The sequence below is a fragment of the Citrus sinensis genome, chromosome 5 (assembly GCF_022201045.2).
Source record: "Citrus sinensis cultivar Valencia sweet orange chromosome 5, DVS_A1.0, whole genome shotgun sequence".
Taxonomy (NCBI): Eukaryota; Viridiplantae; Streptophyta; class Magnoliopsida; order Sapindales; family Rutaceae; genus Citrus; species Citrus sinensis.
This window is the reverse complement of record NC_068560.1, coordinates 38,617,503-38,642,064: the sequence shown is the minus strand read 5'-3', so window position 1 is coordinate 38,642,064 and position 24,562 is coordinate 38,617,503. Positions and strand designations below refer to the sequence as shown.

General features: G+C 35.2%; 5 protein-coding genes and 1 long non-coding RNA gene across 9 annotated transcripts; 5 read left to right on the top strand and 1 right to left on the bottom strand.

Moving 5' to 3' along the window:
• The first annotated feature begins 31 nt into the window (after positions 1–31).
• LOC127902479 (increased DNA methylation 3) lies at positions 32–3,967 on the top strand. Of its 4 annotated transcripts, none has more exons than XM_052441549.1 (3): positions 32–346; positions 3,165–3,356; positions 3,569–3,967. In XM_052441549.1, the coding sequence occupies exons 2-3, from the start codon at positions 3,188–3,190 to the stop codon at positions 3,823–3,825; spliced, it is 426 nt and encodes a 141-aa protein (XP_052297509.1). In that variant the 5' UTR covers positions 32–346; positions 3,165–3,187; the 3' UTR covers positions 3,826–3,967. The 4 variants fall into 4 exon arrangements, with proteins under 4 accessions (XP_052297509.1, XP_052297508.1, XP_052297506.1 ...); XM_052441548.1 differs by lacking the exon at positions 32–346 and adding an exon at positions 373–1,176; XM_052441546.1 differs by lacking the exon at positions 32–346 and adding an exon at positions 376–1,159.
• Positions 3,968–5,424: 1,457 nt separating this feature from the next.
• On the top strand, positions 5,425–7,667 carry LOC102630030 (probable inorganic phosphate transporter 1-9). The gene is made up of 2 exons (XM_006473779.4): positions 5,425–6,304; positions 6,558–7,667. The coding sequence occupies exons 1-2, from the start codon at positions 5,610–5,612 to the stop codon at positions 7,471–7,473; spliced, it is 1,611 nt and encodes a 536-aa protein (XP_006473842.1). The 5' UTR covers positions 5,425–5,609; the 3' UTR covers positions 7,474–7,667.
• Positions 7,660–9,624, bottom strand: LOC102630739 (cysteine protease XCP2). The gene is made up of 4 exons (XM_006473782.4): positions 9,146–9,624; positions 8,520–8,755; positions 8,212–8,352; positions 7,660–8,015 (listed from the first exon to the last, which is right to left on the bottom strand). Exons 1-4 carry the CDS (start codon positions 9,609–9,611, stop codon positions 7,800–7,802), a joined length of 1,059 nt encoding a protein of 352 aa, XP_006473845.2. The 5' UTR covers positions 9,612–9,624; the 3' UTR covers positions 7,660–7,799.
• Positions 9,625–13,546: 3,922 nt separating this feature from the next.
• On the top strand, positions 13,547–14,517 carry LOC127902637 (zinc finger BED domain-containing protein RICESLEEPER 2-like). Its single transcript, XM_052442316.1, has one exon. The coding sequence runs from the start codon at positions 13,547–13,549 to the stop codon at positions 14,504–14,506; it is 960 nt and encodes a 319-aa protein (XP_052298276.1). The 3' UTR covers positions 14,507–14,517.
• Positions 14,518–15,202: 685 nt separating this feature from the next.
• LOC127902636 (uncharacterized) lies at positions 15,203–15,567 on the top strand. The gene is made up of 2 exons (XR_008055064.1): positions 15,203–15,251; positions 15,357–15,567. It is a non-coding gene; the product is annotated as an uncharacterized LOC127902636 (long non-coding RNA).
• A 6,152-nt stretch (positions 15,568–21,719) lies between these two features.
• On the top strand, positions 21,720–24,012 carry LOC102629747 (protein CUP-SHAPED COTYLEDON 3). Its single transcript, XM_006473778.4, has 3 exons — positions 21,720–21,986; positions 22,158–22,432; positions 22,663–24,012. The coding sequence occupies exons 1-3, from the start codon at positions 21,785–21,787 to the stop codon at positions 23,371–23,373; spliced, it is 1,188 nt and encodes a 395-aa protein (XP_006473841.2). The 5' UTR covers positions 21,720–21,784; the 3' UTR covers positions 23,374–24,012.
• Positions 24,013–24,562: the final 550 nt, after the last annotated feature.

Genomic DNA, 24,562 nt, shown 5'->3' with positions numbered 1-24,562 from the left:
CTTAAAAAATCGCAATTCATTTTTTTCTTTCATTCTTTCTAGTTTCTATCACAAATCGGGATTACATAAGAAAAAGTGAAAAACCCTAGCTGTGCCGCGGCTGCCGCCTCCTGCTGTCCAGCAGGCAAGACAAACAACCATCGCCTGGGTTCGTCACCGTCGCAAGGTCGGGTTCGCCGTCGTCGCAAGGTCGGGTTCGCGGCGTTCGCCACTGTCAAAAGCTTGGGTTCCCCACTGTCGCAACTCGCAACTCGTTTGGTTCACCACCGTCACATGCTTGCAGCACTGCAGTTCCTCTATTCATCATCATTAGCTCCTCTATTCGTTTGATTCACCACACACTTGCGTATTTGCGGTTTTATAATTAAATTATTTACAGTCATCATACTTTGCTCACTTTACTTACCATATATAATAGTTGATTATTTCAATAATATCTCGCTTTAGTTGCATATCATCATGTTTTTTTTTCTTTTCAATGATGCTGTCAAATGAAATGATTTGATAAAGCCTTGAGAAATGCCATGGGATTGGAGATGGAGGTTGTGGATTGACCACTTAACTGACTTTTTTTTTCCTTTTTCCTCAAATTTGAAGCTTAGTAGCTAACCCACCGAAGAGAGAAAAATGGATGATTCTGTACCCATGCCATAATATTCACCATTTGAATTGCTTTCTAGAGTTTTCTGGAGTTAGTTTTGAGTTATTGATCCGGGTTCAAAACCCGGAATCCGGGAACCCGGATTTTTCCGGGTTGAACCCGGTCCGGACCCGCATGAGAAAAAGCCTGGTTTTAATCCGGGTCCGGAAACAAAAAAATAGTGTCCGGGTCCGGAACCGGGAAGGCTAAACCCGGACCCGGACCCGGATTTTGCCATCCCTAATCTCGATGGCTGCTCCAATGTATGTATGTGTGTGTGTGTGTGTATAACTACATGTAAAAATAAATGAAGGGCATTTTTGTTACATGTTAGACGATACACGTGTCACGATGAAGGCACGTCTCAATCGCGGCCACGTACTGGAAATAAATAAATAGTGACTCAAGAGCAGATGAGAGTGTGCAAAGTGTGAGCAAATTCATCTGGCCGCTACAAAGCAAGAAACGGCCTCGTAGCTCAGACGTTAACGCCGTCGTTTTGCTCTCGAAACCCTAAGCGTGACTTTTCTTTCTTAGTTCATTTTCATCCTTTTTACTTTTGATTAATTCATACCTTCTTATCTAATGCTTTTCGTTTCAGGTGTTAACTTTGTGATCGAATTTCCATTTTCAATTCGCAAATTATTTCTTTATTTTTTTTATGTACATTATAACGATTAGTTATGATCATATCTTGCTTAATTTTCCTGCATTTTGGAATTATTTGTCATTTCTCCGAATTTTCTCCTAGATTTTTTCATTTCTGATGTGAAGGTTCATTATTTGACTTATATTTAATGCATTGATGATTTTTTTGTTAATATTTCGGTCGAAAGTTCATTCTTTTAAGGATCTTTGACATTGATATTATCATTGTTTCATCTTGTTTGGTATTCTTGAACTCATTGTATTTTTTCTTCTTTTTTTTTTTAATGCTAGTTGCATTTTTGAAACATAGTCACACTGAACACTGATTACTTTTTTAGCAACTGAACAGTCTTTTGTGAGCTGTGGATTAAGTAGATAATAATATTTTAGGGTTGTTTCGATTTGTATCGACTTTGTTTCTGTGTAGTAATTTAGTGGTGGGGTGGATAACTGTGTTTTTTTTTTTTTTCTTTTGGGGTGGGGCGACCATTTGTTTAGCATGGTACTTTGAGGCAAAATGGCCAACCTTTTCTGTGCTTTCTAGGGATTTGAGGTGATCTCCTCTGGTTTTTCCTGGTAGGGAATAGGTTATCTCTGTTATTTTAGTGCTTGATTGACCTTTTGGGCAGCATAAGTCACGGGAAAATTAAATCATGAAAGCCAAACTTTTCCAGTGCTTTTTCGTGATTTCAATTGATCTCCTTCTGGTTTTTGCCATAAGGGAATATATTATCTCTGTTAATTTTAGAGTCACCTCTTCCTGTATTCTTTTCAGTATTTGGGTTTATCTCGTTCCGGTTTTTACATTTGGGGACATGTTATCTTTTGGGTAGCATGGTACATGGCGGCAAAATTGATTCATGTAGACCAACCTTTTCCTGTGCTATTTTGGGATTTGAATTGTTCTCCTTACCGTTTTTTCCATTCACATGAAGTTGATTATGTTTTCTGTATAACATAATGTTTTTCCTATTATCAGTCTCCATGAGTAGTTCGGTGAGGTAGTTTTTTTATTGTACTATGATTAAAACTCCAGTGAGTATTCTACTATTTACAATAAGTTTTGTCAGTTTACATGTATTTTGTGGTGATTTGGCATGGGGTTGTTTTCGGAAAGAGAAGATATATTCTAGCGGTGTCATTATTTATCGTGTCGTATCTGCCAACTTTTCTCGAATATGGTTATGTCCCTTTAAGTTCCATTGGAGAATATGTTAAGCAACACATTGCATTTATTTATCTTTATTGTAATTCTCATCTTCTCTAGGGCAGAATCTCACTGTTTTTCTTTTTCCGCAACCCCCCCAACCGTAATGATCCTGAATATAGTAAATATTAGCAAATTAAATCATTTTCTTGACCTGGAAGCTGAAGGTGAGATCGCTTTTCATGCATGCTCGCGGACTTTCCATGTTGTCATGTGGTTGGAAACTTGATGTTAGCAAAGTGTTATTTTTACTAATTTAGCAAAAAATTAAAAGAGCTTGGCACGGTGGAGGTTGCGCTGTATTTGTGACCATATTGAGTTCAATTCAATTGTGTGTTGTACCTTTTTCTTCTTTCCTTTTTCAGAATTATCCTTTGCGGATAATGTGAGATTGTAAGTGATAATGTTTCTATGTTCTATGAGCATCTCCACAATTTAAATAGCATGTCAATGAACCAGCTTTAAGAAGGATCCAGTGGCTAATTAAGAAAACGATATTTGCCCTCTCTCTGTTTTTTTTTTCAATTTTCTTTAATGACTTAGGAAAGCTATTTAAGATATGAGAACTGTTGCTTGCTAGAAGCACGTTTTGTTGATCAGTAGACAGTGCATTACACACTCTTTTGTACGTAAACTCATACTGTTTGCTTGCTCATGGTAATTATGTAGGCTGGGAAGCAAAAATTGGAATAATGGACGTGTTGAAGTATGCTGACCATCCACGAATGAAGCCACTTGTTGTTGTAGAAGGATCAGCGAAGGAAGGTTGTGGTGCACCACCCCTTGGTCTTTATGACATCGGTGTGAGTGATAAGGCCTATCTTTTCCGAGTTTCACTGCCTGGCGCCCGAAAGGATACAAGTAAGGATCAAAATTTATTTAATAATGTCATTGGCATGTGAGATGATGCAGTATGCATGTGGACGAGGTGTAGGCAATGTCCTTTTCGGTCTTTCGTTTTAAAGTTAAAGGAGAGCATTTTGCAGTGCTTCATGTGGTGAATAATCTATCCGATAAAAAAAAAAAAAGTAATAATTAGGAGATGACCTGGTAGATAATGCTTGTCTTTACAGGTAACCTGAAATGCATTATCCGTCGCAATGGAAATGTCCAAATACAAGGAGTTATGACTGAAGGAGATGTTGCAAAAAACTCATCAAAAGTATACAAGATGTTGCAGCAGCAACTTTGTCCACCGGGAGAATTCACTGTTTCATTTAGTCTACCAGGGCCTGTTGATCCCAGATTATTCCACCCCCAATTCCGCCAGGATGGAATTCTGGAGGGGGTGGTTATGAAACACAGAAAGGCTGGCAAGTACCTCAGTTGATAGCCGCATCAACATTCTGTACCTTGAAATTTGAGAAAAACTTATGTTCTGTGGAGTTATGGAATAATGCTACAGAGAGCAGTTTAAACTGTAAAATATTGGAAGTTCATCTTGGGTTTAATGTAAATAGATTTTGCCTTTATTTGGTCAAGCTAAAATAATTTTTAAAATAGCAAAATTTCCTTTTACCATTGAATTTCTTATCTTGATTAGGTGAGGGAGGTGGTATTTATTCATTTGATGGTGGGAAGGGAATGTTGGTGACGTTACAATAACTGGGAACTGAGATGGAAGTATTGAGATAATATTTGGAAAATTTACATATATATATATATATTTATAATGCTTGAATCATGAATGATGTGTGTCTTTTTAAAAAAAAAAATAATAATAACTATTTAGATTTTAACAATTAAATTAAATTATTATGTGACATTCATCTATTAGATAATAAATTTTATATAATTGATATGAATAAAATTATATTCTATCATCTATTAAATGAATATCATATTGATGGCGGGGCGTCAAGCCAAAGCAAAAACTACCATCTCATGACAGAATTTACTTTTTTTTTTTTTTTTTTTAGAAATAAACTATAAAGTCTCACACAGAGAGAGTCAAAGACACAAGTTTCAGATTCCGTGGGAAAAAAATACATAAGAATTCAAAAGACTGGAATTTATTTCCTTCGGGGTTGCTTCGTATCCAGCGATGAGGTTTATTGACCGTCGAAAATTTCCAATTCGTTTTTTCTTTTCTTTTTTCTCTCAAGCAACACATTGAGTCCAATCGAAGGATGGTCCACACTCCACATACCCTACGCCATAAATGTTTGATTGTAATTGATACTTGCGAGTATTAATTTCCACAAGACAATTAGACTTTTCTATTCTAGCTAATTTATCATTTTCCTCCTCGGCATCGACAAGACCAAATTTTTCCAAACAAAAACAGTTGGAAAAAAAAAAGAAGAAGCAAAAATGAAAACTAATGCTGGCCCAAAAAATAATAATAGTAAACAATTCAAAGGAAGGAACGTTGTTGTTGTTGTTATTAATATTATTATTATTTTTTTCAACACAATCGTAATAATAGAAAAGATAAGAGGACGAAATTAACTCGGAACCAGAAACAAAAGCCGTCGTAAGATATTTTATTATTCATAAACAACACCACAAGTCACAACCACCTAACATCGATCGTAGTCTTAAATTCCAATATCTTCAAACACTCAGCAGCAAATAGAAGCAGAGAAAAGACTTTGAACAAAACCCAAGTCAATATTTTAAAGCTAAAATGGCCGATGAAATTAATCAAATTATCCGCATCTTCTTGGAATCACAGCCCTGGCTGGATAAGGCTCCGTTTGGTACGTAGATGAGCTTGTGATCTAGATTATATATCTAATCAGACAAACAGGGCCTAATTTTACAAGTCAACCTTCGATCACATCAACGAAACCCCATGGTACTGGGGCTTTCTTGCTAATATTAAGTTTATTATAATAATAATAATAATAATAATAATTAATTTCTAAATAAAAAGATCATAAGGACATATATATATATATATATATACATACATACATAGAAGAAGAAGAAAAACAACCAAAAATGAACCCACTAGTTTACTTTGTCGTTTTTGATTATATATAGAGATATATTTATATATATACAGAGAGAGAGAGATCTTGAATTAATTGTTCATGAGCTATATAAATATCCAGCTCGCTGATGATCAAGAGCAAGCAGAATAAAGAGATAAGAAAAAAATAAATAAGAATGGCGTTGAAAGTGCTCTCAGCGCTAGACTCAGCAAAGACCCAGTACTATCACTTCAAAGCCATAATAATAGCCGGGATGGGGCTCTTTACCGATGCCTATGACCTCTTCTGTATCCCGCCCATCATGAAGCTCCTCGGAAGAATCTACTACAGCGATGGCGCCGATCGATTCCAAATCCCAAACGCGGTCGTATCGCCGATGTTAGCCCTGGCTTTACTGGGCACGGTGATAGGGCAGCTGGTCTTCGGCAGACTAGGTGACCTCATCGGACGTCGGCGCGTGTACGGATTAGCATTGATGTTGATGGTGCTTAGCTCCCTTGCATGTGGCTTCTCCATTTGCACCACTAAACAATGCGTCCTCGGGAGTCTAGGCTTCTTCAGGTTCTTGCTTGGAGTTGGCATCGGCGGGGACTATCCCTTATCTGCTACCATCATGTCCGAGTTCGCTAACAAGATGACGCGTGGCGCCTTCATTGCGGCGGTTTTTTCTATGCAGGGCTTTGGTATCTTGGCCAGCTCTACGGTCACCATGGCGGTTTGCAAAATCTTTGAGGCAACCACAACTCGGGACAACGATGTCAACAAGAGGCAGCATCAAGCTGATATTGCCTGGAGGTTGATTCTCATGCTGGGTTCTATTCCGGCTGCTTTCACCTATTATTGGCGTATGACGATGCCTGAATCTGCAAGGTACGCTACCTCTATACCCCTACCTACCTGTGTTTTGACCCATTTAATTTGTACGTGTACGTGCGCGCGCGCATATATATATATATATATCTGTGTGTGTGGTGGGGTGGGGGGGGGGGGGGGAGGTAATTATTGGGGAGTGATTTTCACTGTATTATATGTATATATAGCTTAACTAATTTGACTTGATAATTTATGATTAAAATTTAGTGATATATAAATAAATTATTGTATTATTTTTAATTTCTTCAAGATACACGGCTTTGGTGGAGCAAAATGTAATGCAAGCAGCAAAAGACATGGAGAAAGTACTAGACGTATCGATAAGCCAAATTGCAGAGGAGTATCCATTGCCACCAAGTCCACCCCAGTACCCCTTAATCTCGAAGCGATTCCTACGCCGACACGGCCGCGACCTATTCGCCTGCGCCACCTCGTGGCTGCTCGTCGACATAGTCTTCTACAGTAGCAACCTCTTCCAATCTAAAATCTACCATCAGTACATTGATGGCAACGGTCATGATCAGACCAGGAGTGCATTTGAAGAAGCCTTCAAAGTTGCAAGACACCAAGCCATTTTCGCCATTTGTTCCACCATTCCAGGTTACTTTGTCACCGTCTTTTTCATTGATCGTATAGGCAGAGTCGCAATCCAAGCCCTAGGGTTTTTCTTCATGGGGGTAATTTACTTAGCCATTGGGGTACCTTATAGCTATAAATGGAGCAAGCACACCAATTTCGGATTCATGTTCCTCTATGCCCTAACATTTTTCTTTGCAAATTTTGGCCCCAATACAACAACTTTCATTGTGCCCGCTGAGCTATTTCCTGCAAGATTTAGATCAACATGTCATGGGATTTCGGGGGCTTTTGGAAAAGTTGGTGCCATAATTGGGACAGTAGCCTTCTTGTGGGCTTCACACGATGATAACAAAGTTAATGCGACTGGAGTGACCATAGCACTGTTGATCTTGGGTGGTGTTTGTTTTATGGGATTCGCCATTACTTATTTTTTCACCCGTGAAACAATGGGGAGATCACTGGAGGAGAATGAGAAAGAAGATGATTCCGATGCGCTGTGTTTTCTTAGATGTCTCACGAAATCAAGCTTGCGAACAAATTCACCTCGCAACAATAATGAAGTTGCTGTTAATGCTGATGCTCCATAGAGAATATCACTCTCCGTCTGTGTTAATGTAAATTGTATCAAAATGTGGTTTGCGATTTACGAATTCTGTGATTAAGGAATTTTAATTTGTAGAACATAATTAAGCTTGAAAACGTTGTGTATACTAGAAGTGAAAAGGCATGTTGTAACATAAATATATATATATATATATCAAAATAAACATTACATTGTTAATTGTTTATATATATATATATATATATATATTTATAGCCTGTATGACAATATTAGAAATTAATTTATAATATTGACACACTAGCAAATGGTATATAGTGTTTTGATGAAAGTGAAATGGAGGCATGAGGCTCATCACTTCTTTTTAATGGGATAAGAAGCCATTTTGTTGATTCCACAGAGGCCTTCAGGTTTTCCAGTGTTCCTCTTCATTCTTATGTAGCCTTTTTCCCCCCATTTTGGTCCCCATGAATTCTTCACAATTATGTAATCCAGGCCTCTGGTAGATCCATATCCAACGGCTGCCACTCCATGGTCCAACTGAGTTCCACAGTGCCCATCATAAACACCCTACAATTAAACATCGGACTACGATCAATAACTCTGTGTGTGTGTCTATATATATATATATATATATATATATATATATATATATATATATATATAATCAGTACAAATCAATAAATGCTTGACTAATGAGCAACGCCTTATATATGCGGGGCTCAGCCCACCCCCAAAAAAAGATTATAACAATGCGGGGACTCACCCCACTATAAAATTGGAAATCTCGGCCAGAAGCTTCAATGGCAACACTGAGAGGCTGATTTGCAAGTGCCTTCAAGAGGCTGTCTTCGCTATTTTGGGGAACATCATGGTACCCATTGATGGTTACAACCTCTGATTCTCCCTGTAAAAGAAAATTAAAAAATCGTTCCATGATGCATGTATGGATTGGATAATCTTTTGTAACTAATTTTTTTTTAAAAAAAAGTCGTTATTTCTTTTTTAAACTTTGGTAATTAACTAATGAAATTGTTGATGTTGGGTCAAGTGTTAAATTTGGAGATTAATTACCTTAGTCATCTCACAAGTGCCTTCCTCCATAATGTAAGGATAGTCTTCTTCTTTGTGAAGCCCACCAGTTGAGACAATGTACTGAAATGCATAATCCATTAGGCCCCCATTGCAACCATTGTTATATGTGTTGTCACAGTCGATTAGCTCTTGCTCAGACAATGAAGCCAAATTTCCTGTAACAATTTGGTTTATTCCCTCAACTGCAGCCACTGTTGAAAATGCCCAGCAGCTACCTGCACATACCGAACAAAATAAAAAAAATCAACCCTATATATATTATTGATAACCTCTTGCTATATATAAACACACACCCCTCATTGAGAGTATATATGCTTGAAATCAAAGTGCTACTGCATTCAATCCATTATTATTGTGAAAGTGAAAGGGAATCACTATCTATTAAGTGTAACATAGATGGGTGGTTCCAAAACATGAATATGATGTTAAATAAATTAATTAATCTATGCTGATTCTCTTTTCCAAACAAGCACTTGCTTTAACTCATTTTTCATGTACGCTTATGCTTTCAACTTTAACTAGAAAAGTTACAAATATACGCTAATTAAATTTAACGTACTACTAAATTACTTGTGTAATCAAGCTAGCTATATTTAAATGCTTACCACATGAACCTTGGTTCTTGACATGAGTAACTGCACCTTTCTTTCTCCAATCCACAGATTTAGGCAAATCAACAACATCTTTATAACTAAAATCTTCATGGGATTGATCTTTTCTTCTAGCCAAATCAGGCTTCAATCCTAAAAACATCTCTTTGAACTCTTCGTGCCTCAAATCAGCAAATTCATTCAGACCAAGCCAATAATTTTTTATCTTCCTATTGGTCTCATCAATGTGCCTCAAATTATCCTTAAAAATCTCAAATCTCTCCAACTTCTCATCAAGGCTCTCATAAACCTTTTCGAATTTGGACATCCATGACTCAAAGAGATCGATGAGCTTGTCATTTGAAGTCAAGTCCTCAGGAGAGTAGCCCACGATGGAGAAATCTCTTGCAAAAGATGAACGAATAAAAAAAGAAATACAAAATGAGATTAAAATTGTCTTAAACTGTGAAGAAAGAGCCATTTTTTTTGTTTTGAGGGATGAAGCCGAAGGCGAAGATAAAATGGGGTTATATAGTTTTATGTGATTGAAATATTGCTTTCAAGTAAAGTTGTTGGATATAATTGTCTTTCAAAACCGAGTCTTAAAGATTGGTTCTTTACATGGCTTTCAATCGAAGCATATGTTCATGTGCCTTGATAATATGGTGGATAATTGACATAAAATATTATTTGTTTTAGTTGGTGGGAACTTACCTACTCATTCGATTTTTTGGCATAAACGTATTAACTGGTTGAGTTGACGAATAAAAGAAATAGTGCTTACAAATAAGATCTATCAGTTTAATTACTAAATGGATTAGGTTTTGAGATGAAACTGCACATCCTAAACCTAATAAAAAGGATTATTAAAGTTAGATCGTGTTAGCAGGAATATGATGTACTAAATATCTCAACAAATTATATTGTTGATAATTGATCTATAGCATTGTCATATCAAATTATAATTCCACAAGATAAAGATCCTTACATTATCTTTTTTCTCTCGTTACCTTCCTTTGTTTAATGAGTGGTCAAAATTGAGTTTTGTATTTGTATTTTCACTTTTTTTTTAATAATCAAGCCAACTTTTTTCACTAGATTATAAGTATAAGGAGAGACAAGGAGAGGATCTTAGTCCCTCCAGTATTGTAAATTATGATTTGTGCACAAACTTTTTCTCCAAAAAGAGAGGACAAAAAGGTAATATTAGTTATGAGAATTTTTGGGGATCATGAAGTCCATTAAATTGAACACCATGAAGTTGATTAAGCTCCTAACTCACAAAGCTTTCCAATGGTATGAAGCTTATTAACCGAATCTTGATAGATTGATTCCTGTAAACTTGTGCAGAAATCTTGACAATTAAGTATGATTTTGTTGACAAAATCTTGAATATTTTTATGAAGAGAAATTTGAATTTAATTCCGTAAAATTCTTAAAAAGTTAGAAACGTTTATCTTTCTATCAATATAAAATACATAATTTAGTTACCTCTAAAAAATACAGTTAATCAAACAAGTGGAGTCATGATCTTGGATTGTGTTCGTCTCTTGGACTAAATTTGAAAACATTCCTATGTCACAATACAAACGTTATGTGTGCTTGTTCCAATTTAAAGTGTATCTTAAACTCACAAAGTAGGAACTTGTATTTATAATCATAATTGAACATGAAATATGAGGTTTTATCATTTTAACATAACATGACTATATGAAATTCATAATATAAATTGTAATTGTATGGCATGGGGATCCCCCATCCCCAGTTATTATTATGGCTTTGATATAATTCTGATTAACATTTGATTAAAAATGAAATCGCTTTAGTATGACTATGATTTATGTTAGGAAATATGTTTTATTTTTTAATAAGGATTTCTTAGGATTTTTTTTTCTTTAGTGGGATTCATATTTAAGGAAGAAGTAATTTTCCCTTTGGAGTTGACTTATTCAAGGAGGAGTACAACTAATATAAGAAAAAAATACTTCTTTTACAAGAAATAATCACTATTTATAAAGAGATTGACTTCACTTATCAGTATAACATAGCAATCAGCTCTCTGTAGATAGACATTTTCTAATGAGAGAGGAACAACATGTCTATTAAGATATCGAGTGTTATTGGAGTTTTGAGTGTGCGCAAAATACTACAGTCATTGTAATAATTTTCTATATAGTGGATTTGTGTCTTGTCGTCCTTGGTGGTTGTCGTCTTTCCCTAGTATAAGAGTTTTCCATGTAAATTCTTGTGTTGTGTGATTAATTTTATTCTATATCTATTTTCTGATTATTATTTAGATGATATTTTTTACTTGCAAGATCTTGCGTGAGATTAAAATTTCCTAACAAGTGGTACCAGAGCTAAGGTTGCAGCAGAGCAAATATATTAGCAATGAGATTTTCAAAACCTCTAAAGGTAGAAATAGAAAAGTTTGATGGAAGAATTAATTTTGGCTTGTGGCAAATTCAAGTCCATGATATATTGATTTTATCTGGTTACGCAAGGACAACAAGGGCAATGTAAACCATATTCCCACTAGTGGATGATACTGAAAGTGTGTAGACAATCAAGGCACCTTTAAGGAGATTGTTGGAATAAAATAAGTTTCGCAAATAGCTCCAAATCAGAAGACAAAGATATTGATTATGTTGGCTGGTGGTGTGTTTTTTTTCTGCATGAGAGACTTGTTTACCTTTTTTGCGTGCCATGGAAGAGGATGTGTTGCTATTAGGGGTCCAAAGGATTTGTACATAAGGTATGGTTTGACATTTATGTAGGGTAGAGGATAAGAATTTACCCATGGTGGAGAGATTCTCATAAGCCCTATGTGAGTGTAGTTTTGGTAAAGTAAAGAAGGTGGAGACGATATGGTTGTGAAGATACATGGTAGATTGTTTTCAATAAGGATTTCCTTATTTCCTATGATATTTTCTTCTTTAGTAGGATTCCTATTTAAGGAATAAGTAATTTTCCCTTTCGATCTTGACTTATTCAATGAGGAGTACAACTAATATAAGAAAAAAAAGACTTCTCTTACAAGAAATAATCACTATGTATAAAAAGGTTGAGTTCACTTATTTGTATAATACATCAATCAGTTCTCTACAAGTAGAGAGGTTCAAGTGTGGGGGAAACGGTGGGTATATTAAGAGATTAGGTGTTATTGAGGTTTGGGTGTGAGAAAACTACTAGGGTAATTGTAGGGGTGGGCACCAACCCGCCCAACCCGTGAACCCGACCCAACCCGTATGAATTTTTGCGGGTTGGGTTGGGTTGATAAAATTTACGGGTCGGGTTGGGTTGTTAAATTTTCAACCCGCACTGTTTGCGGGTTGGGTCGGGTTGTAAATTTTTAACCCAACCCGACCCGTCAACCCGTATATATGAATATATATTTAGCAACTTCTCTGAACCCTAAACTCAAATTTTCTTGTTTAAAGAACAGCTGCAGCTGCTCATCTGCTCGCGCATAGAACACAACAACATCACAACTCAACGTTTCTTGAAAAGCTGCTCAAATTGCTCAAACTACACATCGTCACATGCTTAGGTTCTTTCTTCTTTCTATTTTACTAATTTATTATTATTTTGAAACAAGTTGGTCATTTGATTTCATGATTTGGTGCTTTATAATATTTTTTTATTGATAAAAGTTGGTCAAATTTTGGTTGTTATGATGGTGTCAAGCTTAATCAACAATCGGATTAACATAAATAAAATAATTGTTATTATTACAATCTTAGGGAAAAAGCTTTTCGACAAACATCTCCTGGGCATTGTTCTGCAGAAATATATTCAGTATTACTATTAACTAGTCATGCTCTCAAATTCACATATGTATTCTATCTCCGATGGATTTTTTTTTCATAAAATTATTTTAATCATATTTATTTATTGTAGTATCCAAACATGGTTAAATGTATTAATAAAAGAGCTTTAAGCTTGCTGTGACCACTATTTGTTATTTTTTTGATTATTTGTTAATTATTAATAGGATAATAACAATATTCTTGGCCTGGAATTTTTTCCTTGTAGATGGAAGCAAATTCATCCAGTAATCCAGGAGTTAATATCTCTACACCTTCAACAACTCAAAGTACAACTGATAGTGCTATTAATACAAATGCAGGCAATGGAAAAGGTGGAAAAGCGTCAAAAGTATGGGAACATTACACAAAATTAGAGAATGATACAAAATGTAAGTGTAACTACTGTTCTAAAGTGTATGCGTATCATTCTAGATTTATTGGGACCCGTACTTTATGGAATCACTTGGCAGCATGCACAGCCTATGCTGATAGGAAAGTTGATTTAAAACAAAAAACCTTGGTGTTTGAGGATAACACAACTGGTGGTGGCAGTAATCTTGTGGCAATATCTTGTAGCAAAGAGGACATTAGAAAAGCATGCATTGAGATGATAATTATTTATGAATTGCCCTTTAGTTTTGTTGAAAAAGAAGGGTTTCGGAAATTTATGAGCAAAGCTTGTCCAAAACTTGATCGTTTTTCTAGGAGAACTGTTGCTAGAGATGTGTATCAGTTGTACTTAAATGAGAAGAATAATTTGAAAAAAGTGTTTGCTCGTAATAAGTATAGGGTTTGTATAACAACTGATTGTTGGACTTCAATACAAAATTTGAATTACATGGTTATTACAGCCCATTTTATTGATGATGAGTGGCAACTTCATAAAAGGATATTAAACTTTTGCCAGATCGATGATCATAAAGGAGATACAATTGGAAAATTGATTGAGTCTTGCTTGCTTGAATGGGGTATTGATAGAGTGTTTACAATTACTGTTGATAATGCAAGTTCGAATGATTTGGTCATTTCTTATTTAAAAAAGAAGCTAAATAATTGGGGTGGGCTTGTGTTGAATGGTGATTACCTTCATGTTAGATGTTGTGCACATATTATAAATTTGATTGTGACTGAGAGGTTGAAAGAGATGAATAATTCTGTTTCTAGCATTCGCAATGCTGTGAAATATGTAAGATCATCACCGGCTAGATTAGTAAGGTTTAGAAAATGTGTTGAGCATGAAAAACTTGATTCTAAACGTATTGTTGTGATGGATGTTCCTACTAGGTGGAATTCCACCTATTTGATGTTAGAGAGTGCTCTTGTATATCAAAAAGCTTTTGAACGATTGGAGGATGATGATGGATTTTATAGATCCTATTTTGAAGAGAAAGAGGGTGGAAAAAAAAGGATTGGGCCACCGGAACATATAGATTGGGTGAATGCAAGTGTGTTGAATAATTTTTTGGAGAATTTCTATGAAATTACAAAAAAATTTAGTGCTTCTTTGTCTGTTACATCACATTTGTATTTTCATGAGATGCATTCTATAGAGTCAAATTTAAAATGATTGATAGTAAGTGATGATTCTTATTTCAGTGCAATGGCCAAGAAGATGAAAGAGAAGTATGACAAATATTGGGGTTCCCTCAACACTCTAAATAAGTTGTTAATTGTTGCTGTTGTGCTTGATCCGCGTTATAAATTGAGTTTTGTGAAATTTTGTTTTGAGGAGTTGTATGATGAAAATGTTGTGTGTGAGCTCATAAAAGTGATTAAGGGCTTATTATCTTCTTTGTATGATTTTTACACAAATAATAACTCTAGATGTGATAGTGGTAGCCAAAACCAATCTGTTAATGCTGTCATTTGTCCATCCGAGTTAGAGAAAAAAAGTGATATTATTGATTATAGACTAGCCAAGGTAGCAAAACTTTCAAAATGGAAAAAGAAGCAGCTGGAAGAGGATGGTGTAGAGTTGAAAAATGAAGTGGACAAATATTTATTAGATGATTGTGAAAATTGCTTTGATGATTCATTTGATTTGTTGAACTGGTGGAAGGTAAATGGTGGGAAGTATAAAGTTTTGTCTAATATAGCCAAAGACATTCTTTCAATCCCAATATCTACAGTTGCTTCTGAGTCTGCATTCAGTACAGGAGGACGCATTCTTGATCCATTTCGAGCTTCTTTGAGTCCTAAAATGGTAGAGAGCTTAATATGTGGGCAAAATTGGCTTTGTTCTTCTCGTATTGCCGTAGAAGAAGATACATCTTCGGTTGAAGATATGGCATTTTATGAATCAATTACATCAGGTAAATATTTATATTATGATTTTTATTTTTATTCTATTTATATTTTCCTTGTATTTATTTGTTATATCATATATGCCTAATATTTTTATTTTTATTGTTATATAGATTCAAGATTGGCATCAGATTTTGATGTCATTAATTTGGATTGATCTGGATTTTGATGTCATTGGACTGATCTTCATTACACTCCTATTGGTTGGTGTAGCAATGGTTTCGGGAAAACTCTCTTCCTATGTATGGAAGACTTATAATTTCACTCTTTGGACTTTAATGTTTTGTATTAAACAAGATTTTAAATTTATGTACTTTTTTTTCATTAGTTATGTACTAATAATTTGATTGCTAAATTTTGAAATATTGGATTTGTTGTAAGAATTTTAGTATTTGTGTTTCTTTTAATTTTTTTTAATTATTTTTTTATTTTTATTTAGACAATAAAAATGGGTTTTTTCAAAAGCCCAACCCAATCAACCCAACCCGACCCAACCCGCAGAGTTGCGGGTTGGGTCGGGTTGGGTTGAAAAATGTAATGGGTTGGGTTGGGTTGAATTTTTTCAACCCGTTCTATATGCGGGTTGGGTCGGGTTGGCTATCAACCCGACCCGTGCCCACCCCTAGGTAATTGTAATAATTTTTCACATAATAGATTTTTCTCTCATTGTCCTTGGTAGCCGTGGTTTTTTTTTCTAGTATATGAGTTTTCCACATAAGTTCTTGTGTTGTGGGATTAGCTTTATTTTCCATCTATTTTCTATTTATTATTGGCTTGATATTTTTTACTTGATAGATTTAGGTCGGATTAGAACTCCCTAACAATTTATTATGGAAAATGGTATCTGCTTTATTGATTTCTTCGCAAATTGAGCCTTGCAAATTGCATGTGCTATAAGCTAGCTAGAATAAGATTCTAAATTTGAAAAAAGAGTAGTGCTGTTGGCACCCCATTACTTATCATGTTGGCACCCCATTACTTATCATGTAAAACCACAATTCTAGTATGAGAGAGAAAATTAGTCTTTCCATTTGACAATTTAAAAAGAAATAAAATTGTAATTTAGGAAAAAAATAATCAAAAGAATCTTATACGATAAAAAAAAAAACAAGTGCTAGAGCTTGCCCACATCTAAAATTGTTCAGGTTATTCATTGAGACTCATTAAAAATTATCATGTCCTCATTTGAGAATTATATATATATTCATTATTTAATGATGACATCTTCATTTTGTTAAAGTGAATACACTACTAAATATATTAAAAAATACATATTTCAATATATTAAGAATTTTATTTATATTAAACTTTATATTTTTTTATTTATTATTAATATCTTCACTTTATTAAAATAAAAATATTATCGTTAGAGTGTGTGTACATATATAAGGTAGTGAGGATATTGATACATATAATAAAGTAGTAGTACGTCTGATGTAATATGAATTCTGACTGAGAGATAAATAGTGATTTTGATCATTTAAAGAGATGAGTCCCAGTCGCACCTGGATCCAAGTTGGCTGCAAATTCAAGAGCACACAATGGCATAAAGTTGCCACCAATAATGACATGAAAAAGGAGGCCGCTACCCAGCAGGCAGCAGCATCCGGCAAACGGAGTGTGTGTTATCAGTTATATATGTATTAATTGTTATTTAATTCGCAGCTGAGTGATCGGCGTGGCTAATAAATTATTAAGTAGCGAAAAGGCAGTAGGATATCAACTCATCGCCATCACCATCAACGTATTATTAAATGTTACGCGCGCGCGCCCGCACGTAATGAGAAATCATAGAATATTTTTGATTTATTACAATCAATTAATTTAATTAAAACACGCATGATATATATAATTAAATTTAATATAATTACTACTTACACGATAATTTTTTAAAATAAATATACATATGTTATAATTATTATTTATTTATTATATAATTGACATAGTACTTTTAATATATTTTAAAACTTCTTCGTAAATCATATATTGGTCATTAGTGATTGATCTCTTTTAAAATTTCTCTCAAAATTTTATCTTTAGCATACACACACACACAATACAATTACGTACTACAAAGTTTTTCTGTCCTTGCATATCAGAATTAATTTAATTCTGTGCCTCCTCGAGGTCAATTAATTTTTAAACTTTTGCATGTGTTTGTTCGAATGATATGTATTAATATCATCAACTTTAACCTAAGATAAATACAGAAATTTAAATAATCATTTCTCACAATTAGCCACTTGAGTTTGATATTAATGCATATATAGTACATGGATGTTACTTATCAGTGGTATTTTCTCCCGTTGTAAAATGTAATGGTAGATTTCAGTCTCGCCATGCTCATATTTTTAGTTCGAACTATATTATTATTGTGCGGATCTAGAGTACGTGGTTATTGCATATTATTTTGTTGCTCATTCCTGATGATATAAAATAAATATTCTTAAATTATAGTTGGTAATTGTCACTAAAAGAATTTATTATTCTATATTCATCAAATAGGTCCGACCCCGGGGCCCCTCTGGATTATCATATGAGTAGTAAGTATGTTGAGCTGTGACAAATTCCACATATTAAATGTCAATTTACGGATTCAGAACAAAAGTGGGGGCCTTAGTCAACAACAGAAGAAGAAACAGTAAAAGCATAGGTCTGCGATTGAAATTTCATCGAATAATAATGGATTTCATTTCATATAAATAATAATAAAATGCGCTGAATAATCTTCTTGAATTCGTCTATTTTAATAAATGAATGGAAAGAAATAAAATGTGAATTGATGAAACAGAATAAAAATAACAATAATAATAATAAAACGGGTAACTGACGAGTTTGCTTGTTGGGGATGTCTCAGTCTCAGTCTCATAGGGCAGTGGGGGGCGGTGGTGGCAGGTCCTTTCCCTGACTTCTCTATTTATTATTGTTCTGAGTCTCAGTCTGATGTGATCCCTCCCACTCCCATGCACCTAATTTTCTCACTTTCTTCTACTTTTTCACCGTTCATCTGTTCATTCACATTACCCTATTTGCCTTTGTTTTTTGGGGGAAGATACATATACAAGTTTCCCATTTCCTGTTTAATTACAATAAACCCTTTAAACTTGTCACTTATAATATGATAGCAAGTAATAAATTCGTAGACGATATTATTTACATTAGGATGCCTTAATTATATTACCACGTTCTGTTCTTGGATTAACTGAAATTCACAGCTGCAATATACCATTTATTAGGTATTGCATAATTATATTGAGAATATATATGTAGTAGTGAATGGAATTTGTTAAGCCCGTATATGTATATATAAAACGTTTCTTTCAAACAAAAAGGAGACGTATTGCTGCAAAATGGCATTGGATTTACTCGGTTAGGTTATTTTGTAAAGTAGATACCTTTGCATTTGAAATTCAAATATATATATATATAAATTTGCTTGCGGGAGCCTGCATGCATATATATGCTAGAAAAAGGAAAAAATTATTTTACTGATTGGCTGATGACGTGCATGCAATTATAAATAAGAATGGAGGGCGATGATTGGTGAGTTTGTTTTTGGGATAACGAGAGAAGGTAATCTATTGCGTATGATTATGAGTTGTTCATTTTTGTCAGAAAATCAGAATGAAAGCTACGGGCTTTCAAGCGGCCATTGATTCAATCAACCCCAATAACAGTTTTATTACAGTTGGATGAATTTAATGTTATCAAAGATTTTCTTTTAAAAAAGAACAAGATCAGGGACTCCACATCACGTGTGATCAGAATTAGAGAATCTCTTTACAAAAACATATAAATTAAATTAAAAGCAAATATAAAGAAAGAAACTGCAGGGCTATAAGGGGCTGGGTCAGGGGAAGGGCTAGGGCTAATTAACAATCCAAGCAACCAGTAGTAGGCTTATGCAACCCTAATGGTAATAGCCTAATAGCTGAGAGCGAGTAAATAATAATACATACATACATACATACATACGCAGTACGTGCATTAGATAGATCATAGACTTAGGGCTGTCGTGTTATCTTTTACTTGAAAGAGTTTCTAAAGATCCAAGACGCTTAGTTAAAATTATTTTCATAGTAAATATTGGCAGCAGTGCAGTGATGAGGGAGACCCTTTTATTAACTAGCTGATCAATACCAACACGTGCAACGCCGACATTTGACAGCTGCTGCTGCCCCATTTATTGCAACCCCAAATTATTTAACGACGGGGACCCAATTCTCTATCTTTGTTTGTATCTGCTCAAGAAAATTTCGAAACACGCTCGTCGTCCTAAGTTAATAATAAGCTTTTGTCATTTGAGTTTTGTCCAAGTCAAAAATTTGCATGCATTTGCAAATTATATATCCATTGCAGCCCCATCTAGTGTAATGGATTTTGTAGCTTCAAAGTCATAGTTAGTTTTTGGTAAAATGAAGATTATAACTATCACATGAGAGTTTATAAGTATTTATTAAGTGTGAGCTTCCTTTTGTTTAAAACTTTGAATTCAAAATATCGCTTGGTAAATTTTTTGTCCATCAAATCCACTCAATCCAATAGTAAGACCAGCCTTATGAAAACCGTACATTCCCTTGGAGGTTCTACTCCATGAAAATGCTCTTTAATAAAACTTTAGCTATAACAGATCACGACCAAGAAATCACCAACATCAATTGATGGACCAAGTATACGCTACTTATCAATCTATAATATAAATTGTTGTTTATTCATGAAACCTATGCTAAATTAAATTGTTTCATTTCATACCAAAAAAGCCTATGTATATGAATAAGGATTAATTTTATTTCCTCACTAGCTATAGTTATATAGCTCGTGTGTGAGTTAGTGTACTAGGTTTAATGATGGAATACCGACCAATTTAACAAAAGAAATTATTTTGTTAGTTGTTACGATTATGCTCTTGTATGTCATCTGACTAATTCGATGAGGAATTTTCTTTATAAACACACCTAAAACGACGGTATTTTAAATGTGTTTTTGGCACATTTTTTTGTTAAGATTTAGTTCATTTAATATTTTTCTTATTATTCTTATTATTATTTTCCAAATCGCCAACATAATCCGTCAAATAAATTATTTATTTTCCCGGAAAACGAAGGCAGACACGAGCAAGAAAGCTGACTCCGAGATTTCGAAACTAGAATGGCTCCTTTTTGCAAATTTGCCTCTGTTATGTAATTAATGCCTTCACTGAATAAAGTTCGTAGTAAAAGCTAAGGCTTGAGTGGTTGACAGATGACTTTTGCCAAAGACATGATATATACTACGAAACGGTTCCTGAAATTGTAAATTTAGAAGGTGAGGGGTAAAAAAAAAAAAACTTAATAAATTAGAATATACTCTTAACATTATTAAAATTTAACGTTGAGCTGAGTTTTTATTAAATATTAAATTAATATTACGTATTTAATTAATGATCAAAATTATTTTAAATTTTCATTTTTTTGTTTCTTTTACTTAAATAAGTGATCAGCAAAATATCAGCTCAACTTTAAATTTTTATCCATATTTTTATCGAATCTTGTTTTTAAAAAATTCAATAATATGCATGCATTTGTTTAGATAAAAACTCAGATGAAAAGAGAATTATGACGCTAGCGAAGATATATGGTAATTTATGTTTAAACAAGCAAGAATATTTATGTCTGCCAATAGCTACCGATTTACACATGCATCAGTACAATGGACAATCCAACCAACCATTTCGATCTCACTATTGATCACATAGAGAGAGAGAGAAAAGAAAAAGAAAAAGCAGGTACCTCAATTAATCCATGGATGATGTGCAAATTAACAATAAATCAGAGTTATAACACCGAAAATACACCCAGCTCGATTAAATAATTGTGATATATAAAACTGGGGGTATTTGCAAGAAAAACAAAAAAAGGGAGATGAGTTGTGCGGATGTGGAAATCTTGTTGTACAATTAAACCCTGCATTCACCATTAAAAATTTGATACACAGAAAAAAGAAGAATTAGGTGGGATGATGATCTCACTGTTGAGAGAAGAATCAGAGCTGCTGGCAAAGGGCTACAATAGCCCTCTCGTGTTATCCATCTGAAAAAAACCTGACTCATCTCTCCAGTCTCTAGTCTCTAAAAACATGCTCACACACGCACGCATAAATCTCTACAACCAACTTGTTTGCATTTATAATTAGCTCTCTCTCTCTCTGTCTTTCGTTTTTATAATTTTCTTTTGCCTGTTTTGGGAAGAAGCCTTTCAGCTATCAGGTGGGCTTATTCTAGGTCCCTCACCGCTCTCCACATAGCATATTTTGAACCCAAAATCTCTCTCTCTCTCTCTCAAAGCCTCCCGTTCATAATTCATTAAAATAGCTACTGCTAGCTGTTCTTCTCCTTTGGTTTCAGCGCTTCTCCCTATATATATTACAAACCCTCTTCTTCTAAGTTTTGTTACATCCTAAATATATAACAAATCTCTCCCTCTCTCTCTCAACCCCCCCCCCCCCAAAAAAAACCTACTTTTTCTTTTAGAATACATATCATCAATCAATCATCAAAACCATCATGTTGGCTATGGAAGACGTTTTGAGTGAACTGAATGGAGATGAAGTGAATGAGCAAGGGTTGCCACCAGGGTTTAGATTTCACCCAACTGATGAAGAGCTCATCACATTTTATTTAGCCTCAAAGGTCTTTAATGGCACCTTCTGTGGTGTTGAAATTGCTGAAGTTGACCTCAACAGATGTGAACCTTGGGAGCTTCCTGGTAAATACTTAATGTCTCTCTCTTACTCACAAGTCGTCCGTTATATATGTCCGGGTGAAACACACACATACCCCTTTCTGTAACCTGTTAATCCTGACAAAGCTGCGAAGCTAGTTAATTAATAATGAATTAATGTGTTAATAACATTTGCACGTTTTAATATTTGTGTAGATGTAGCAAAAATGGGGGAGAAAGAGTGGTACTTCTTCAGCTTAAGAGACAGAAAGTATCCTACTGGATTAAGGACAAACAGAGCAACAGGAGCTGGTTACTGGAAAGCTACAGGCAAAGATAGAGAAGTGTGCAGTGGCTCAAGTGGAGCCTTACTTGGCATGAAAAAAACCCTTGTTTTTTACAAAGGCAGAGCTCCTCGTGGCGAAAAGACCAAATGGGTCATGCATGAATACCGCCTCGACGGTGACTTCTCATACCGCCACACGTGTAAGGTACTTACTTACTATTCACTAGGACCCTCTTACATAAGTCCTAAACTCTCAACTCTTCCCAACACGTCAGACGTGTGCCGTGCCAATCAAGCTAGCCAGCTAGCTTAGTAGCTTTTGGCTAGCTATCTTTTGTCACTTTCTGGGTTGACTTATCATGTATGGTATTTTGTATATTTAATTACTGGTTGTAGCGTTACAACTTACGCGTGTGAAATGCGTGGGGACTGTAGGAGGAATGGGTGATATGCAGGATATTTAACAAAGCAGTAGTGAGTGGGGAGAAGAAAAATGGATTGCTTCTCCAAGGACAACACTATTTGTTTGAGGCAGCTGCAACAGCTGGTGCTTGCTTGCCTGCTTTGCTTGATGCCCCAGGGCCAGCAACGACAACATTACTGTTGGAATGTCAGTCTCAAAACCACAACCCAATCTTGGAAAATCTTCCGAACCATTTCGTGAATCAGCAACAAGACAACCATCATCATCACCTATTCCCAGTAAATGGCTTGTTTGAGACCTCCGCAGTAACAAACAAACACATTTTGATTAACAACATCACTGAAAACATTGGCAACAACACATCACCATCCATGCTTTTCAAGGCACTCCTCTCACATCAAGATTTCAGCTGCTGCAATGAATTAGCCCCTAGTCCCAAACACTGCAAGACAGAAGCAAACTTTTCCCATATCCAGCTGCCTCCTGCTACTGCTGCTGATGACAATAGTAATGATAACTGGAGCAATTGCTACTGGATGGACAGCAAAATTCAACCAAACCCATATTCAAATCCCTTGTTTTCTGAGTTCGATTGTAGCTTTCCTGGACTCACACAACCCTCTGCCTTTGCCGCTACTGCTGTCAATGACATGTCCACTTCAATTGCTTTCAACAGAACCGGCTTTCAAGTCGTCGAAAAATCTTGGCCATTGGGTGCTTAAGAGATCTTCCTTCTATGCACTTATCTACTTTTTCATTAGATTATTATAATAATCATATATAATATATTTGCCTGTATACCATCTATATATAGAGATCGAATCTTAGGTGTCCCTCGTTGTATTATATAAGTAGAGCCCATCCATCCATACTCGTATCCCTCTATGTAATATTTGCCATTGTATGCAATTTTAATTTTCAAATGCGTTATTCTCACGAAAAATGAAAAACGAAGTTTTCTAATGCGTTTGATCGATGTGACAGCAACGATGGGAATTAGATTTGAGGTGTGTGTTTGTTTTGTTTGTTTGTTTTATGAATTGTGACGTCACTTTTATTTATGATTGATGATGGGATTGGGGCCCTTTTTCCTGTTTTGCATGCAATGTGCAGAGGCTATGGCCTACAGGATTTGTAGGGGTCTGGCCACACTCTACGGCTTTGCACTCTGAATTCTGATACATTGGCTCTGTTGTTTAGGGGAGACAAGGATTTTGGATTTGGATTTGGGCATCCGAAAAGAAACCCACGTTCAGTTCATTTAATCATCATGATTCATGATGATGGATGAAAATACCATCAGCATCATCATGTTCGACACCAACGTGTTTCAAATTCTGTAATCATCATGCCATTGCTCATAGCTATGCATACATTCGGTATTGCTGGTTCATAGTTATATCCAATCTAGTGTAAATTCGCTAACAATTAAAAGATGTTTCCCTTCATTGTCGGGCCATATACTTGAACTTGACTTGTGTTAGAGATTCTCGCAGCGAAACCGAGACATCAATACACGTTTCTCGCTACACTTCTGTAAGTTTGCATTTGATCGTTTCAAATTTCAAACAATTGTTACTCGTGATGAAGAAGTCATTTTTTCCCTTCGTGGGCCTTCTAGGGAAACGCAGGAGAAGAAAGCCCACGATGCTAACAATCAATCATCACTCTCCAAATTATCGTCCTCCTGCCTCAATTCTGATCTTCAACCAATCCATCAAAGGCCGGCCCTCCTACTTAAGGACGTGGCCGTCAATTCGCTAACACCAATGCTCTTGAAATGGCTTCACATAATCTCGGCCCTCTAACTCTATAAAGTAAAGACGCCAAATGAAAGGATCACGTATGCTAACATCTATCTGCCCTAAAAAAGACTCTGTAACTTTATGCATCAAGTTTATGTATGATCTG